At 29.2% G+C, this 19,490-nt stretch overlaps 3 protein-coding genes across 4 annotated transcripts; all 3 read left to right on the top strand.

The window, feature by feature from the left end:
* The first annotated feature begins 1,438 nt into the window (after window positions 1–1,438).
* On the top strand, window positions 1,439–5,546 carry LOC109792630 (uncharacterized). The gene is made up of 3 exons (XM_020352049.3): window positions 1,439–1,794; window positions 2,189–2,604; window positions 4,906–5,546. Exons 1-3 carry the CDS (start codon window positions 1,630–1,632, stop codon window positions 5,345–5,347), a joined length of 1,023 nt encoding a protein of 340 aa, XP_020207638.1. The 5' UTR covers window positions 1,439–1,629; the 3' UTR covers window positions 5,348–5,546.
* Window positions 5,547–12,114: 6,568 nt separating this feature from the next.
* Window positions 12,115–14,734, top strand: LOC109792629 (PHD finger protein ALFIN-LIKE 3). 2 transcript variants are annotated; one of them, XM_083072822.1, is made up of 6 exons: window positions 12,115–12,308; window positions 12,458–12,591; window positions 12,675–12,714; window positions 12,956–13,174; window positions 13,274–13,400; window positions 14,167–14,734. In XM_083072822.1, exons 2-6 carry the CDS (start codon window positions 12,498–12,500, stop codon window positions 14,440–14,442), a joined length of 756 nt encoding a protein of 251 aa, XP_082928948.1. In that variant the 5' UTR covers window positions 12,115–12,308; window positions 12,458–12,497; the 3' UTR covers window positions 14,443–14,734. The 2 variants fall into 2 exon arrangements, with proteins under 2 accessions (XP_082928948.1, XP_082928949.1); XM_083072823.1 differs by lacking the exon at window positions 12,115–12,308 and having other exon boundaries at window positions 12,394–12,591; window positions 14,182–14,734.
* A 1,781-nt stretch (window positions 14,735–16,515) lies between these two features.
* LOC145956920 (PHD finger protein ALFIN-LIKE 2-like) lies at window positions 16,516–18,660 on the top strand. The gene is made up of 5 exons (XM_083072825.1): window positions 16,516–16,724; window positions 16,807–16,839; window positions 17,223–17,445; window positions 17,567–17,687; window positions 18,362–18,660. The coding sequence occupies exons 1-5, from the start codon at window positions 16,640–16,642 to the stop codon at window positions 18,416–18,418; spliced, it is 519 nt and encodes a 172-aa protein (XP_082928951.1). The 5' UTR covers window positions 16,516–16,639; the 3' UTR covers window positions 18,419–18,660.
* The last annotated feature ends 830 nt before the right edge of the window (window positions 18,661–19,490 follow it).

The following is a 19,490-nucleotide window of genomic DNA, read 5'->3' on the forward strand; positions in this document are numbered from 1 at the left end:
GTCAATAAAGTCTCACTTTACATGAAAATTATTAGCATAGGCATCATCACATTTTCCTTCACTTTCATTCCTTATCCTTTATTTTCTTCACCTTTATGTTGCATACTTTGTAGTTTTTCTTCCCCTTCACCTCCATTGCTTGGATAATAAGGGTTTGTTTCCATAAACTTCCTCGTAAGAAATTCTAGGAGAAGAAAAAATAAGAAAGAAAAATAAAATAAGTTATTATATAAACTAAAATTAGATTATACATAAGTTAATTTATTGAAGCTCTTTCATATTAGCTTCTCCAAAAAATTATTTTTAATTATACATAAGTTACTTTTAGTTAATAGAGAAACTTGTGTAAATTTTACTTCTTGTTTTCTTCTCTTATAAGTACTTATAAAGAAATTTATCGATATAAATCCTAATCTACCACTTAAAATTTTAAAAACATGTAGAGTCAAATGCAAGCCATAAAATGTGCTTTGATTTTCATAAGAGCATAAAACTAGACTTCAAACTTCCTACATATATATTAGTTGTTTGGCCTTATAAGCACAACAAATAATACAATCTCATAAGATTGTTTCAAGTCTATTATGAACATTGTACATGAACAAAACTAGAGACGTTTTTATGCACATAAATTATAAAAATCATTCATAATAGTCATCCTTAAATCTATGATTGCAACCATTAATAATCCCCTTCACATAGTTGATCATATCAACCTTGTGTTTAAAGAGCTTTGACACAATATTTGAAACATTAGGTGACAACATCAAGTAGTTCCTAAGAGTTGATTTGCATGCAATTGGGTTTAGCTTTCATTGATATTGTTATTAGATTAGTTGGGTCAAGGTCACAACAATTTTTTAAAATATAACCAATTTAAGAATTTTCTAGATAGTCATATATCATTCATAGACATGTGTTACATCTCACTCGTTTATGTGTGTCATATGTCATCCATGTATACACTATCAATTACTTCATTGATATATAATGTTTCATATAGATACAAGTATTAACTTTAATGAAACTTTACTAAATATGAAAATAACGTAAGATATTATTTACACTTCCATAAAATATTAAGTTACACATTTGAAGACTAAAATAATATTTTATCCTTAGTAGTAGAGATACATAAGATAAATATATATGGTACAAAATATAATATTAATACTATTTATAAAAAATATCAATTTAATTTTCAAAATTATTAAATAACAATTATTTTAGCCTTTAATATCTTTAAACGATTACCATTCTAATTTTTCAAATCATAAAAGTAAAAAACCAAAATAATTACAGTCATTTAATTTCAAAGACTAAATCAATATTTTTATAATTAAAAAATTAAATGAATCAACCGTCCCAATTTCCTAGACCAAAGTTACCCTTTTATTCAACTGTTAGCTAAGTTAGAAAACTTTAATATAAATATACATTTGGGGTCTAGCACGAGCATCAACATCTATTCCTTCTGGTACCTGAATTGTATTAGAAGGAAAGAACGTGATATCATGATGCTGTTTTTTCTTATAATATAGGGAGAGAAATTGAGTGAAGAACATGAGATAATCCATTTATAATCGATTATCTAGTTTCTGAGAAGTGAAGAAAGAGCAGAGAGAAGGCATGGGCGTGGACTACTACAAGCTCCTTCAGGTTGATAGAAACGCAAAAGATGAGGATCTCAAGAAAGCATATCGTAGGCTAGCCATGAAGTGGCATCCTGATAAGAACCCTAACAACAAGAAAGAGGCTGAAGCTAAATTCAAGCAAATCTCTGAAGCATATGATGTATGTCAAATCAACACACCCTTTTGAAAAAATTGTGATTTTTGAAGTAATTTGAGTCTGTTTTTGGTTTTTTTCCCTTGAAAGTTGTAATTTTTATTAAGGGTTTTGATTTTTTTTTTTGGTGGGGGAAGAGGGTTATTTTACCCTAATTTGAATCCTAAGGAGGTGAGTGTTTATGGACACAATTAGAATTTGATGCTGTTGTCTTGTATCGTACAAAGTTGCAATTTTTGTGAAGGGTTTTCAATTTTGAGTTAGTGGGGTTTTCTAATTTAAAATATAAAAGGTTGAGGTAGATTTTTGGTTTACCACAGATGGTTATTTGATATTCAAAAGCTTATACATTTTCAATTTTTCTAAGTTGTTTTTCCCCCTAATTTGAATTGTGAAACAGGTTTTGAGTGATCCACAGAAGCGAGCAGTGTATGATCAGTATGGTGAGGAGGGGTTGAATGGGGTGCCACCTGGCGCCGGTGGTTTTTCTGGTGGCAGCGACGGTGGGCCAACGACATTCCGGTTCAACCCTAGAAGTGCAGATGATATATTTTCGGAGTTTTTCGGGTTTTCGAGTCCCTTTGGTGGGGGAATGGGGGACATGGGTGGCCGTGCTGGTGGCTCAGGATTTTCCAGGGGTGGCCCATTTGGTGAAGATATTTTTGCTCAATTTAGGAGTGGAGCTGGAGAGGGCTCTGGCCATATGCCAAGGAAAGGTGCAGCAATTGAGAAAACATTGCATTGTAGTTTGGAGGATTTGTATAAAGGGACTACAAAAAAGATGAAGATTTCAAGGGATGTTAGTGACGCCACTGGGTGAGCTGCCTTCTCTTACTTGCATTGCATGCATGCCCATCTTTCTTGTTTCATCAAGGAGACCTGAGTTTGTTTATGTTTTTGTGTTATTGCATGGAGTCAGATTTTGAAATTTTAAGTGATGATCGTTGTTTTGTCTTAATCTGATCAGTTGGGTCAATCACTTTCATAGCTTTATACTGTTAAAGTGGTCGATTCTGATGTTGGATGAGGTGTTTGATGTATCACATTTCTGCTGTCTTGGTACTCCGTGAAAGGCTCTGTAAATTACATGCTTTATGCTGTTTACTTGAACAATTTTCTCATTTTTCTAATGCTAAGATATTGAATGTGGTATTCTGGTGGTGGTTGTAGACCTTTGTTATTCATTGTGCTGATAATTTTGTTCACGAGATTAATTATAAAAGAATTTATTGTTTAAAATTTTTCCTCACTGATTTAATTTACTTGTGGCTTGTGTTGCAATGCTATATCCAATGAGTATGCTATTAAAATTAGATAATACGATTTAACTCTGGGCCTTATTTATTTATTTATTTTCAATGGTTCTTTCACTCTCACAGATGCAGATATTTTTTGTTTGGTATTTTCTGTTCAATGAGCATTAAAGCAGGAAATGTTAGTATGTAACTGAGTATTTCCTTCTTTTTATTGCTTGGTGACCCATGTGTATGGTGTAGGTGTACCCAGTTTGTTAACCTCATTTTCCATCCTTGATAGCACAAAACTTTTGGCACATTTCTCAGCACTAGTTATAGCCATTTGTATTCCATAAGGGCCAAACTTTCAAGAAAAATGGCTGCCCTTAGATGTGAGGCCTATATCTGTGCTTTTATGAAATGACTAATAGGCAGCCAGACAAAGGAGTTTAGAAGAAGGCATTACTGGCTATTACTTTATCTAGCCTCTTCATGTTTTGTGAATATTTTTATGCAGCAGTTGAATCTAAGATTTAAGTATGAATTGGTTGGTTTACCCTGATATTATTTATCTTGACATTCCTATATAAATGACCTTGTTCATCACACTATGCATTTAGTTTTTAAACTGGCTGGCTACACTTGATGACAACTGGACTGTTGATGTCGGGACACATTATGTATTCTATGGAACTGATATTGGACAAGCAAACTACATATTGAGTGACATGAATCTATACCTTTCAACTCTACTGTGCCAATGTATTAGAAGGGATACTACGACCTAGGAGTTACTCATTGGTTTAGTTAAGTGGTGAATCTTTTTGAAGACATCTTAAGACAAGCTTACACTGGAAATATGCCAGAAATATTGTTGTAGAAGGTAGGATGGGTGTGGTTTGCCCAGATGCAAGAGAGTGCTGCTTGGTGGGAAATGTAGGGAAAATAGGGTTTTCCTATTCAACCCCACCTACTCGAAAGAAAAAAAAAAAAACCAAATCATGTTGTTACAGGGGTAAAAATGGGTTTATGAAACTCATTACAGTTGCACTGCTATAGCATGCAAAATGCTGTGATTTTTTTGACGGTCATGAAGGCTGCTATTCAAAACTGCTCTGCTATTTTAATTCAATAGTGGCCTATGGCCACTCCACTTGACTCCACAATGCCGCTATAGCTTGCTATCAACTTCAATGATCAAAACAATAGTTATTGTACAATTGGAAACTTTATGATTTAATAAAGCATCGGAGACATTAGAATCTTAGAAAATGGTTCAATTCTTTATTATTCTTGTCAATATAATTTGCCTTTGTTTTTCAATGTATATGAATGTCAGTATACTGAGTGCAAAACACTCAAGCAACTGGCAAATATCTTGAAATTTATTCTCACTTTCTCAGGTAGTCACTCAACACATGTTGGTTGGTAGTCCATTGTTTAAACATTTCTTTTGGGGATATTGAAAGTTATAGCAACAATTGTTCCTTTACGTGTGTTTGAGTTAGTTTACAGCTTTTGAAAAAAATGAAAGTGGTTATTTTCTGGAGAAAAAAAAAATTCATTCCCAAGCATGTGTATTGGTCGGACTGTAGGATCTTATGTACATTGGAGGACCTTTCATGGTAAAAGGCTTTTCATAGTCAGTTGAGTAGTAATAATGCTGATCTTGTGGTATGATTTTTGAAAACATTCATTTTTGTTATCTTTTTGTATGAGACAGATCAAAGGAAATATTCATACGATTTTTCCTTTAACATGGAAGAATCATCTTGGAGGAGTTTCCTGTGAAATAAGGTTACATAAGATAGATTACGAAGATGTGTTTGACATCTTTTTTGTAATCATTGTTACTTAATCTACTATGTTTTCTTCTTTGTAGAAGACCCACCACAGTAGAGGAAATCCTTACAATTGAGATCAAGCCAGGTTGGAAGAAAGGAACAAAAATAACTTTTCCAGAAAAGGGAAATGAACAGAGAGGAGTTATCCCTGCAGACCTTGTCTTTATTATTGACGAGAAGCCTCATAGCATCTTTAAGAGGGACGGCAATGATCTTGTTGTAACCCAGAAGGTATCCCTCGTAGAGGCCTTGACGGGTTACACAGTGCAGCTGACAACCCTTGATGGGCGTAATCTTACAATCCCCGTCAACTCCATTATTAGTCCGACATATGAAGAAGTTGTCAAAGGAGAGGGTATGCCTATTCCTAAAGAACCTTCCAAAAGGGGGAACTTGAGAATCAAGTTCAACATCAAGTTTCCCTCCAGGCTCACATCAGAACAGAAAAGCGGCCTTAAGCGGTTATTGACATCTCCGTGAGCAATGTTGGTAGCTCTTCCTACCCATTTAGCTAACAGTGTAAGATGTCAGTTGTTTTGTTATTGGTTTCTTTATTTTCAAATGGAAATTCCTGACACTGAACTGGATTTCAATTAGAACAGTTTATTAGAGTATGATATTTGTTGATTGTTTCTTCTTGTCTTTAGCTTTTGGTAGTAAGAAATTTCTTAACCACTTATCTACTTGTTTATGTGAAAAGTGCCTGCCAGAATTGAATTTCTTTGTACTTGCACAATAGCATGTTTCTTACTGTTGTGTTGCTTTTCTTCAACGATTTTCACCTCGAGAGAAGTATTCTTCATTGTATTGCTGATGTGTCAATCATTTCAGAAATCCATGTGCACTTAAGAAAATTATAGTAAGCTTGCAATGAAAATAAATATCCGAAGACTAGGGAAACAAGCTTGCAATGCAAGCTTTACATGAGCAAAATTGAACCAATGTATTCCACACAAACCCTCATGTTATTTTTGGTTTTACAGTGAATCTTGGGAGCTAATAGTTTCAATGGAAATGGCTCTGCAGTTAAGACAATATATATTGACGTCCCCTTAATAATTGACTTGCTCTTTTATAAGTGTTAACATATAAGTCAACAAAGTTGAGATAATGCTGCGCGAAGCAAAGTTTATTTTGGTGATTTTTTTTGTCTAGAAAGGAATTAATATCTGGATGTTCACTAAGGAACCTGAATGCACACCAAAAGTCTGAATTATATTGCTTGCTAGTGGATTGTGCTAAGTATGTTATCTTGAAATGGAACTTATTTTATGTATGCCGAGTTATGGATTCTGTGGTTGCCAGACTCCAAAAACTGTTCCTATTTGCAATCTTATTTACCCTTGTTTGTTTAAGATTATTATTAATTTAATTTAAATGATTAACTACTAATAAGAGGAAAAGGGCAAAGAACTAAAGGTAGAAGTTCAAGCGTACATAGTTATTTAAGGCATCACCTTCATATAAAGCTGTAAGAATTAAATGCTTGGCTAATTGTAGTTTATCTCAAATTGATTTCACACAGCTAGTGCATTTGCTCTAAAGTCAAAAGTTGAGTCAGTTTAATTAATTGGCTGTTATATATTTTACTCTTAATTTTTTTCTTCATTATTTTTTTGATACAATTTTTTTTTAGTTACGTTGCATGAGCTATTCTTAATTTTTTTAGTTACCTTGCGTGAGCTATTCTTATGGCGACATTCATTTCAACCATTGAGTTAAGATGATTGTTTCAATTTTGAAAGTTTTTGCTAGTTCAACTGATTTGATTTTCACATTGATACAAAAATTTAGTATATATCAATATGATATACAGTTCTTTAGAGTTTACGTGCCAATGTTGAGTTTATATGATAATTTCTTAGTGATGTGTTTGGAGGAGGTGAGATAATGGAAAAGAATGGGAGACATTATCAAGGAATTAAAAAACATTATGTGTTTTGGAGATGATTTAAGTGAATTTGTGAGAAAATTATAATGGGACTCATGTGAATTTAATTTTACTCTTTTATGGATGAATTTATGTGAATTTTTTTTTTCTAAAAAAAAATGTTTGGATATAATCTTATACTATTGTCTAAATAGTTAATAAAAGATAAAAATGTAATTGTTTAAATAATATATATTACATAAAAATTTCACTATATAAAATACAATTTTAAAATATCAATTTTTTTAATTTCTAATCTAATTTTATTTTATCAAACAATTATAAAATTTACATTATTATTTTTTACATATTTTTTATTAAATTAATTTTCACCCATTGTTTTTCATTTCCTTTCATTCTTCCCCATCTCAAACAAAGCATAACGATAAGGTTCTCATTAATATAATTTATGAACTATAATTAAGATGTGATGAGTTAATTTGATTGTGAATTGACGATTTCCCAACTCAAATCAATATTTTATCACTTGGAGCAAGTAGGACCCGCTAATCTACGTTTTAAAAATATTATTAAATATTTTTTTAATGTCAAATTCTCTAAAAAGAAAGTTCTAACATTTTGAAATCGGTGACAATTTTGCGACTAACTATCAGTTAAATCATTTATAAGTATTTTTTTCTTCTTGTTTTCTAATATCCGATGCACTAAATGCATTAAAGAAACATTTTTCTTCAATATCTTCAACAAACACCGTATGCACCATGTTCAAGCCAATGATGATTGTGTTTTATGTTTGAATTTTATTGTCGTTGATGAAATTAAGTAACATGCAGAAATTTTTAAGTTTGAATCTTATTATTATTATATTTTATCAATAAAAAAATTTCAACAAATTTTTTTATTTGACTATAGTGAATTTAAAAAAGAATAATATATTTCGCAAGATTTATACACATAATTAAAACTAAGAACAAATAACGAGAAATTTTTTTTATTTTTTATTTTTGTAACTTCTTATCTAAAATCTTTAAATATATATTACCAAATTTTTAGATAAACATAGAAAAATCTCAAACATTGATTTATTTTAAATCCTAGTCTTTTGTTTTCAGAAATATTTTTTTTGTATACATTATCAAAACATATAAAATTTATAATTAAAATAATCAAATAAAGACTTTCTTGATTGTTTTAATTATTTTATTTTTCTAAATTCATATGTTTGTTATATTTTGATATATTGATAATTGAATTGCAATAAAAGAAAAGATTAATGAAAAATTGATGTTTACAAATAACTTAATTTTATTTTGGTATAAAGAACTATTTGTGAAAAGGATAAATTTAAAAAATCAATTAGAATGATTGGTGTGAGGTATGTTATTTAGCCCGACATTTGGAATCAATTAAAATCTAATAGGTGGCAAAACTTATATTTTCTTTGTAAGTGTTATATTGAGACTTGGAAAAGACTTATATTTCCTTTAAGTTTCTCTGTATTAAAAATATTTGTTTATGTTTAATTTTAGTTTATAAGTTAAAGGGCTTTTGACGTGTCTATTTTATTTCGTTACGTTCTTTTAAAATTGAGAGTTTTATTTGAGAAGCATTTTTTATATGTGCACCTTCTATTTGAGGAAGTTCTAGTTTAAATTTATTAGATTTCTTTATTAAAAATTAACTAAAAAAAACATTTTGAAATAAAGGGTATTATGTGACATCCTCTACCCCAACATTAATACACAATAAATGTAAACAATAATTTTTTTTTCTTTTTGAGTAAATAAAACCTTTCATAGTTTGATAACATCTTTCATGGATAAAACAATTGTCTCATAAGGTAGAAGATTCACATTCGTAACTCATAAATCATAAAAAGTTAACATGTAAGTATCAAAACTCAAGAGATCATATAAAGGAAAATATAAATTAATCCAGCAAAGGTGACAGTGTCTCTTAGTTAGGAATTAATTTATAACTTCCAAATCATGTAATAAAAATATGACAAAGATGCACATTTTGGTCTTTTATCAAGAACATTCAAAATTACAAAAGAAAAGAAAACTAAGGCTTTTAAAACAATAACATCCTAAATTAAGCCTAGCTATGCCTGATGTCACATCCTATCAGAGCATGCCCAACTGAAGTCTTAAGCCTCATCACCAACATCCTCATGATGATGATCACCTGCAACATAATTTAAACATATACAAGAACAACAAGGGAGTGAGAAACATTTCACTCAGTTTCAGGTGCAGAAATAAAGGTTAGATAGCACACACAACAACAAATATAAGTCACATGTAAACAATACACATACATAATCAATATCACATATATACTCATTTATCATGCAATGATGTCATGGACCCAACTCATAAATGCATGCATGTGGCGCTATACGAAAGTTTCACATTTCTCATAGCTTGTTACATCACTGGTGACCCTAAGGTACACCTTGTTAGCATGTTACGTCGTGGGTGACCGTACGGTACACCTTGTTAGCATGTTATGTCATGGGTGACCCTAAGGTATATCTTGTTAGCATGTTACATCGTGGGTGACCCTTACACCTAAAATATCTCATTACATCACTGGTATGCATCATAAGCGGCACATATGAAGTTATATGTGCATATGATGCATGTCATACATTCATTATTTCATTGACTCAACATTTGACTTATTACAGAATTTCATTTAGTACATCATGTCATCATTTTTCATATTCTCATAATCAAAGCTTGTCTCAATAGTCCATTCTTATGTCTCATGTCATTTGTGCATATTTCACATAGTCATGTCATAATTGTTCCTCATAAGGTCCGCACAGGAATCCACAGAGAGCATTCTTGTTCATATTAAAACTTATTTATTTTTTTAACATTAATTACATATCCATTTATTACTTCCAACAAGGAACAAAGTAGAGCAAACAAAAAATAAAATAGAACACATTAATACTTTGCATGTTCATAGAAGCATGCAACAGGCAAGGGATTGGGGGCCAATCCGACAATCAGACTATCTAACAATTATTCCCACACCCTAAACGAGATTTCTCACTCCCCCCTTACCTGGATAAGCAGGAGCTGAAACTTGAGTAGGACCTTGCTAATCTCCTTTTCTGGATTCCCTCTTTCTTTCTCTTTCTCTTTCTCTCTCTCTCTCTCTCTCTCTCTCTCTAAGATCTTACCCTTTTCAGGTATAATTTTTTTTACCCCATGCCTCCTATTTAAAGGCATTCAAGGGTACCTGGAATGGCCTGTACTGAATCTGGAACGGCTCGTTCTGGACCCTTCGATTATATGTAAAATTTTCAACCAGAACGGCCCATTCTAAAATAAGAACGACCCGTTTTCAAAAATCAGAACGACCTGTTCTAAAATTAGAACGACCCGTTCTAGGGTTCCTTTTAACACAAATTAACCATAAGTGGAACGACCCGTTTCCAACTAAACTTTTTAGACATTTTTAGAATTTTGGAACGGCCCGTTTCACTTTGGGAACGACTTGTTCTGGAATAACCAAAATTGGCTTATTTACTAATTTGGAACGGCCCGTTCCACTTTTGGAACGACCCATTCTGCTACTTCAAAAATAGTTTTCTTTCATAGTTTGGAACGGCCTGTTCTACTCTTTGGAACAGTCCGTTCTGGCCTAAAAAAATAGAATTTTATATAAAAATTTTCATAAATAATTTAAATTATTACAAACCTTTACAATATTTTATAAAATCCCTTTAATTAACAAAAATAATTATAAGAAAATAATCTTCATAAATATAAAAATAAACAATAATTAATATTGTATTAGTAAAAAATTCGGGATGTTACATATTATGTGATAGGGTAAATTAAGTAGAGTGTAAAAATGACATGTAATATAGAGGACGATGTAACAATATATTTATGTAACTCAGACGATGTGACAATGATGATTGTGTAGCTCATGATTTTTTTAATTAATAGATTATCATTTTTATTTCTAAATATAATTCAATATTATTACTACGTTATTTTATTTTTGAATTTTGGATTGGATTTTTTATATAATATATTTTGATAACAAATTTGAAATTTAGAAACTATAATCAACTTTTACTAATAAATTTTATGTTTAAATACATTTTTGTCTCTTTTAAGTATCGAAATTATATGATTTTAGTCTTTAATTGAATAATTTTAATTTTTTAAGTATTATAGTTATGTAATTTTGATCTTTCAAATTTTAATTAAACAATTTTAATTGTTCAAATATCGTAATTATGTGATTTTAATCGTTCAAGTATTACAATTATAAATTTTTTGACCTACTTAAATTATATAAATTATTAATTTTAATAAAATATATATATATATATATATCATCTAATACATGAGTAAAAATTATAATATATGTAACTTAAATATGTTAAAAATTATATAATTAAGATATTTAAAAAAACTAAAATTATATCATTGAAATATATGAAAGACTTAAATTACTCGATTAAAATTTGGAGAACAAAATCACATAATTTGATACTTGAGACTAAAATTATTCTATTAGAATAATAAAGATCAATATCTCACAATTTTAATATTTGAGGATAAAATTACATCTAAATTCACTACAATAAAATAAACTTTTAGTGACATTTAATGTGACTTTTAGTGGCAATAAAAATTGCTGCAAAATCTTTTATCGGCATTTCACACATTAGCCATTGTATGCAGTGTCGCTAAAACATTTACCGACAATTATTCTATATATATGCTGGTAAAGATCCTCATAATGGTCGGGAAAAGTGTATAACTTTTTGTGTTATTTGTTACTGGCATTTAAAATTGCCGCTAAAAGTTTAAGAAAAGATTTATAATACTATTTAATTATCTTATTTTTAGTCGATGTATGACTTGTAAAATGAGTACAAATACTCTTTAGTTACCTTATTTCTAATTGATGTGGGACTTAGAAGATGAAGGTTATCTTCTAATTATATATTTTTTAATTTTTTTAATTATCTTATCTCCTAAATACCAACTTAGAATAGTAAGTTATAGACCTAACTCAACCTTATAAAACATACTTGTAAGGTGAGAGTTATTATTTACTTATATACTCTTTAAATTATTTTATTTCTAGTTGATATGGAACTTAAATTTTTCTAACAAATAATTGTCGCTAATAATAAATTTGGATGTGATTTAAATACATTTTTAGTGGCCATTATATAATAGTCATTAATATTTTTTTATTAAATAATAAAATAGAGATAATTAATTTATTATCATTAAATAATTGTCGGTAATACTAAATTTTGTTGTAGTGATTTTATATATAAAAAAAAAACTAACATAACGTAACCATACATGTTTGGATTAGAGTCTTTAACTTTTAAGTTTGAATGAAGTTCATTATCCAAGTTGGGTTTGGATAAAAACTTCCTCATTCAAATTAATTTGAAGATAAAAATTAAGGAAAAGAAAAAAAACTCAATTTACATAGTCATTGAACTAAACATATTCATTTCACACCCCTGACACGCACCCTTTCAGTTGAAACCAGGTATGATGCTTTTCGGTTTGTTAGTTCTCATTAGTTAGCTTTTCTGTATTTTCTAGTTTATCTCTCTCTATATATACTGGTAATTTTGTATTTTCTGCATGCGAGTTCTCTTTCTATTTTTCACACTGCAAGTTTCTTTTCTGTATCAGCTTCTCAAAATCCTTTCGCTTACTACATTGGGTCGTGGACATGGCACCCAAAAGTCCCAAACCCCGCACAGTTGAAGAGATCTTCAAAGACTACAGGGCCAGAAGAACCGCTCTTATTCACGCTCTTACTCGTGGTACGTACTAATCTTCTCTTTCCAATGCCTCTCTCTTTTCGATTCTCCAAGTTCTTGACTTTCTTGCCTTTTTCTTTTCTCAGACGCTGATCAAGTTTACGACCTCTGTGATCCAGATAAACGGTAATATGTGATCTTTCTTTTTGCTTTTTGTTACTAGTAAAGGAATTGGGTGTATGTCAGTTGATGTGCATGCATGCATGTCGAAGAAAGCAAGTAAAAAGGTGTATAGTTTTCGTAGCAAAGAATTTGAGGAAACGAAATGGCTGTACATTAGAGAGAGTTCTTGCATGGTTTTTGTTTGTATTCGTTTTGATAATACATTGTTCCATTAAATTTGAAGTGTTTGTTTTCTTTAAGAAAGGGAATGCTTTTGCCTCTATGGACTTTCGGATAAGACTTGGGAAGTAACTGCGCCAGAAGAGCTAGTTCCGACGGAGTTACCTGAGCCAGTTCTTGGAATCAATTTTGGTAAGGAGGGCATGGACCGCACGAAGTGGCTTTATCTTGTTGCCATTCATAGTGATTCGTGGTTGCTTGCTGTGGCCTTTTACAATGGATTTAGTCTTGACTGCGATCAAAGGTACAAGAGGAAATTGATAATTCGACTTCACTGTGGTTTTCTATCGATTAAGTCTTGTAAATTTGCCTTTGGATTTTGTCTTGGATTTCTTTATGGCAGGAAACATTTATTTAATTTGATGAATGATCTTCCCACCGTTGCTGAAGTTGTGGCTGATCACTGGAAACTAGATGATGAGGACAAGTCCACCGAGGATAGTAGAACCAACACTCGAGAAATAACTGATGTTAGTGTTCAAAAGTTTGCTGGTTTTGCATTTCAGAGGTTTCATTTGGTAGAACTTGTGCATATCGAAAGTCGCATAAAAAATAATGACGGAAGTCAACAATCAATGTCATGACATTATATATAAAATATGCTGGTTTTATTTTGTTTGACAGAAAAATCACAGTAAGTCCTAACATGCTTTTTGGGTATATGAATTAATTGATATCTTTATTTTATTTGTCACCTGTTACAATTAATAGGTTATATAAAATTGAAGGGATATTTTTTGGGTTTGTTTATGGGTTATATTTGTCAAGGGGGAAGCATATATATGAATTATTTTGGAGTATCTTTACAACAGTAATATATTGTCTATTTTAGATCTATGCCTTCATAATTTATCTTTTAATTATCACTTAAAAGGTCTCTAATTAATAGAATATGTGCATAGTTTATATAAACTTTTGTTTCTCTTTTTATTCTAAGGATGTAAAACTTAATTTTTATTCCATCAAAACTAAGTATGTTACAATAGGTTATATAAACTAAGTATGTTACAATAGCTTCCAAATTAATTTGATGTCATTGTTGAATTGAGTTTAGACACTTTCACCCTCATTTACCTTTCTTAAGCAATCGGATAGGATAAAGAAAATTGAAAACAAAGAGTAATATACTATAAGCTGTTTTTGCACAATATAGTTAAGGCTTTTTTGGTTTTGGTGCATGCAAAACCATGCTATGGCCACATTGAATATTCCATATATGATGCATTCCTGTACAAGTACATTTATTTGCAGATTGAAGATGAAGAGGATGAAGATGAGGAGGATGAAGATGAAGGGGATGAAAATGAGGGGGACGGAGAGGAGGAGGTTGAAGATGAGGTTTCTTGTGTTGTGCAAGTTGAAAACAACCCAAAGTTTGCAGATGAAGATGATCAGAATGCAACATATCCATTAAGGAAATTGTCCATCATGCAGCCTGAGGATGAAGATAAGCACAATGAAAATGAAATACTTTGTGAAGGCTGGGGTGCAAATTATGATGGGGGACTGTGAGGGTGAGTGTTGTTTAGTGGCTGAAAAGATCACAAGATACTGTAATATTGTTACTACGGAGTCATAGACTGAACTTCACGTGATGGGCATAGTATCAATGTGTAAAGGCAAATTTCTCCCAGATTAAGTTTGTTTTGGTAGTGTATATTACACATTTATAGTACACAATAGAACGTATCACATTTCAATTTGTCGATGTTTGCTTGAATTCACACTTTGTAATGTTAGTGTGGTACTCCATGGAATCTGATTTTCAAATTAATTTCAGGCGAATTAGTTTGATGTTTTCTTATAGTCTGATCAGTTGGGTCAATCACGTTGATAGCTTTGAAGTTGGAGTGTATGTTTGCAGCCTTGTATGCTCTGAGCAATAATCAACTCTATTAAAGTGGTGGATTTTGATGTTGGATGAGATTTTTGAAGTATCACATTAATGCTGTTTTGATACTCCATAAATAACATGCTTTATGCTGTTTCCACAAACATCAATCTTAATTTTCTAATGTGATATTTTGCAGGTAGTTGTAGCCCTCTGATCTTCATTGTGCCAATAATTTTATAGACGAGATTAAAAAAGATTTTATTGTTTATAGTTTACCTCACATGCAATTTACCTTTTACTTGTGTTGGTCTCTGTTACATTATTCTTGGCACCGACGAGTGACACGGGAGTCTTTCGATCTAAGGCGAGTAAATTATATTGAGGAAGGATGCATATTAACATGGTGCGTAAAGATTAATCTATTTATCACTAACACTGATGCACGATCGACTATATGAAAAAAGTTAAGCATAATGCGTGAGAATGTTTTTAAATATATATTTTTTTTTTCTATGCTAGAATTTTTAGTATTTTTTTTTGATTTTTTATTATATTGATTTATAAATTAAATTTTAATATTTTCAAAATAAATTATTAATAACTAAAAATATTCGCATGTCAAAATATAAATTATTTATTAAAAATTCAAAATATAACTTATAAGTTTAAAAAAATTTACTAGTACTAATTTTTTATTTATATATAATTTATAATTAATTATATAAAATAAATATAAATTATATTTAAAATTTGAATAAATTAATATTTTGAAACATATAAATTATATTTAAGTTTGATGATAAACTAGTGAATAAAAAAACCTCATGTCTCTATATATTTTGTATATAAAAGTGATGTCTCTTTATAGAATATTAAGAAAAGTGGTGACTTGTAATTATGAATGATAAAATGGAAAAAAACTAAAAGTCAATTAATTTTTTTTATAGTTAGTGAAAATTTGAAATTAAAAGGATAACATATACTTTATCAAAAAGAGACAAAATAGTCCATATAAAAATATAAATTAAAATAATTATCAAAAGTAATATCTTTTTATATAATGATTAGAGAGATTGAAACACTTTGTGTGTTTCTAATAATTATAAAGACAGTTATAATATATATATATATATATATATATATATATATATATATATATATAATAATGATTTAGATAATTTATATTGAAGCGTGATTTTTTATTTATCAATAATTTATTTTAAAATATTAAAATTTAACTCAAATAATTATAATAAATAAATATTAAAGTAGATAAAAAATCAAAAAATGTCTTTAAAAGCTCTTTTCTCAAAGGACAAAATATCATAAAATCGCTTTCATACAAAAAAAAATAAGGCAAACATATTTAATATATAAAAAATAAAGAATTGATTATTTAAATAAATATTATATTTGAATGTATAAATTATATTTAAAATTCACGTGGATAATGTTTGAACAGTATATTTCTGGCTTACTTTATTTAAAAACACACCTGATCAATATGATTAATTTGATTGAAGATAATTTAGTTTTAAAGAAAGTTGTTATATTAATTTCAATTTTTCAAGATACTGTTTAGATACAAATAACGATATTATTTTTGTTATTTAAGTTTAAATCTTAACGATTTTATTTTAAGATAATATAATGTTTGATACAACATGCTCATAAGATAAAAAGATCTCTTTACAAAATATAAGATACGAAAAACTAACCACCCTACCTTCTCTATATATATAGCATAACATACTAGTCTTTTGCTACCATGCATGCGAATTCTCTCTCTCTTTTTCACACTGCAAGTTTCTTTTCTGTATCAGTAACAGTATCAGCTTCCACAAACCCTTTGGCTTACTAAATTCGGTGGTGGACATGGCTCCCAAACCCCGCACTGTTAAAGAGATCTTCAAAGACTATAGGGGCAGAAGAACTGCTCTTATTAACGCTCTTACTCGCGGTACTACTCTTCTTTTTTCAATGCCTATCTCTCTTTCTTCACTTCTCTGAGTATTCATTTTCCTCTCTTTTTCTTCTCTCAGATGCCGATCAAGTTTACGATCTCTGTGATCCAGGTAAAGGATAATATGTCTTTTTTTCTTGTTTGGATCTTGTTAATCGAAAAAGATTAGGACTTATTTATCTGTAATGTTTTATTTTTCGGATAAAATTAAAATTATTATTTTGCATGGTTTTGTAATACCCTAAAGGGTAACACAAATCAAATAATTTCTCTTATACTTTATTCTTTTCATGCAGATTTATGTTAAAAAGAAAAAAGAAAAATAATTTGTAATACCATTGAAAGTTCTTAAAGAATTGTGTGGAGTCATGAAATATCCATTTAAATATTTCTTTATCCAAAAAGATATGGTTTTGTAATTATTGAATAGTATCATGTTTTGTCCTTCTCCTTTCACTAAAATTTGAGGTTTTGGGTGTGTTTGTTTTCTTCAAGAAAAGGAAAACTTGTGCCTATATGGACATTCGGATGAATCATGGGAAGTATGTTTGCCAGAGGAGCAAGTTCCGACGGATATCCCTGAGCCTGCTCTTGGAATCAATTTTGGTAGGGAAGGCATTAACCGTAGTGATTGGTTTCGTATGGTTGCCATGCATAGTGATTCGTGGTTGGTTTGCGTAGCCTATTACTTTGGATTTAGCCTTAACAGCAATGAAAGGTACAATCTACCTTTCTTGTTAATTAACATATAATTTATGTTCGTTGTGGTTCTCTATCCATTAAGTCTTTTAAATTTTACCTTTCCATGATGATATATATAAATCTTTTATTGATGGCAGGGCCCAATTATTTAATTTGATGAATAATCTTCCCAACATTTCTGAAGTTGTGGCTAACTGGAAACCAGATGGGGACAAGTCTACCAAGAATAGTGGTAACAACTCTCGGGGAAATACCCAGGTTAGTGTTTTCCTTTAGTTTCATAAAAAAAATATGTTGAAAGACAATATGTTCTAATTTTTAAAACAAATTTAATTATGTGTAATTTATTTCTTTGTTAATTTTTAATTAATGTTCTATTTCTATTATTTTATAGTTTTTATTGTAAAGGTAGTGGCGTTTTATTCACATAAATATTTTATTTTTCTTTTCAAATATTCATTGCGGAGATAATTGTATTAACTACTTTCATTTAAATAAATTATATATTGTGAGTAATAATTCATTTTAATTAAGAAATATTTAGAATATAGTTCTGTTTAATGATTAATGTAAATACAAAATTTTATTATAAATTCATAAAAAAAATATTTCAAATGGATATAAAATTGATAATTGACGACATTTAATTTTGTAGTTGGCCTCCTTGTCTTTTAATTATGGCTCTGTCTCTCTGACCTTAGTATTTTTGTCTCTTAAATTTGATTTCATTGTTGAACTAATTAAGTTCCGACCCTTTTAATGTCACATTTACTTTCCTTAAGCAATTGAAAAAAAAAATAAAGAAAATTGAAAACAGAGTAATATACTATAAGTGTTTTAATCTGCATAGCTAGTTCAGGCTTTTGGTGTATGCAGAATCATGGCCACATTACATAATACATATATATACATTCCTCTACATTTATTTGCAGATCTCTAATGTTGTGGAAGATGAAAGGCGTCCCAAAGTTTGCAGACGAGGGTTGTGAGAAGAGGATGAAGATGGGAGGATGAGTTTTTGACAAAGTTCAATACTGTAACATTGTTTTACTACATTACTTATAGTTCATGCAATGGGCATATATAGTATTAATGTCTAACGGCAAAATTAATACTAGCAATTTTTATTTTTTATTTTTACTTCGGAAACCCTTTTGTGACCCGCATGAATTCATTTTGTATTTTTTGAATTATTTTAAAATTTAAATATTATATTATTTAATTTTTTTTATATGATCAAATTTTATTAATTAACAAAATCCAAAAAAAAATTGGACTTGATAGCTTGTTTGATTGGATTAGTTTTTTTTAATTGGATTAGTTATTTAACCGATTTATCCGCTTGTATTCTTTATATATATATATATATATATATATATATATATATATATATATATAAATTTTATAGAGTAAATTAAATTTTTCTTCCTTGAAAGATATTACACTATCATTTTCTCTTATATTAAAAATTACAATTTTTAACAAGTTCTAATATATGACACTTTATCTATTTATTAAAAAATTTTGTTAAAATTTTGTTAACTTACATTTAAAAAAAAAGTTATTATCAAAACACCTTTTTCACTAACATATAATATATGTAAATATTATAACATCCTTCATTCTTATGTTAAAATAAATATTTTTTCCTTTAACAAATTCAAATTTGTAACACTTCATCAAATTATCTTTTAATTTACATATTTAATAATTATTTTAAAAAATATTATAAATTTTTATAAAATTAATTATATATTTTAAAAAATATTTTTAAAGTTACACATAAAAATAATATATATATATATATATATATATATAGTAATTGTGGGATTTTGACATTTGATGTCTCTTTATGTGTTGTTTAGAAATCATAAAAAAATAAAAATCTATAAGTTATACTACATATAAACTCATTATCTCTATTGTAACAACTTTTGTGTAATATATATATATATATATATATATATATATATATATATATTTAATTATACATTATCTTATTATATCTACATGTTGTAATTTTTATTATTTTTACTTTTATTTTATATTATTTTAAACAAA

The sequence above is a fragment of the Cajanus cajan genome, chromosome 4 (assembly GCF_000230855.2).
Source record: "Cajanus cajan strain Asha chromosome 4, NIPB_CcT2T_4, whole genome shotgun sequence".
Taxonomy (NCBI): domain Eukaryota; kingdom Viridiplantae; phylum Streptophyta; class Magnoliopsida; order Fabales; family Fabaceae; genus Cajanus; species Cajanus cajan.

Coding starts and splice junctions, on each gene's coding strand:
- LOC109792630 (XM_020352049.3), top strand. CDS start 1,630: ATGGGCGTGGACTACTACAAGCTCCTTCAGGTTGATAGAAACGCAAAA. Junction 1,795..2,188: donor AAATCTCTGAAGCATATGAT/GTATGTCAAATC, acceptor ATTGTGAAACAG/GTTTTGAGTGATCCACAGAA. Junction 2,605..4,905: donor GATGTTAGTGACGCCACTGG/GTGAGCTGCCTT, acceptor TCTTCTTTGTAG/AAGACCCACCACAGTAGAGG.
- LOC145956920 (XM_083072825.1), top strand. CDS start 16,640: ATGGCTCCCAAACCCCGCACTGTTAAAGAGATCTTCAAAGACTATAGG. Junction 17,446..17,566: donor AGCCTTAACAGCAATGAAAG/GTACAATCTACC, acceptor TATTGATGGCAG/GGCCCAATTATTTAATTTGA. Junction 17,688..18,361: donor ACTCTCGGGGAAATACCCAG/GTTAGTGTTTTC, acceptor ATTTATTTGCAG/ATCTCTAATGTTGTGGAAGA.
- LOC109792629 (XM_083072822.1), top strand. CDS start 12,498: ATGGCACCCAAAAGTCCCAAACCCCGCACAGTTGAAGAGATCTTCAAA. Junction 12,715..12,955: donor CTCTGTGATCCAGATAAACG/GTAATATGTGAT, acceptor TCTTTAAGAAAG/GGAATGCTTTTGCCTCTATG. Junction 13,175..13,273: donor AGTCTTGACTGCGATCAAAG/GTACAAGAGGAA, acceptor TCTTTATGGCAG/GAAACATTTATTTAATTTGA.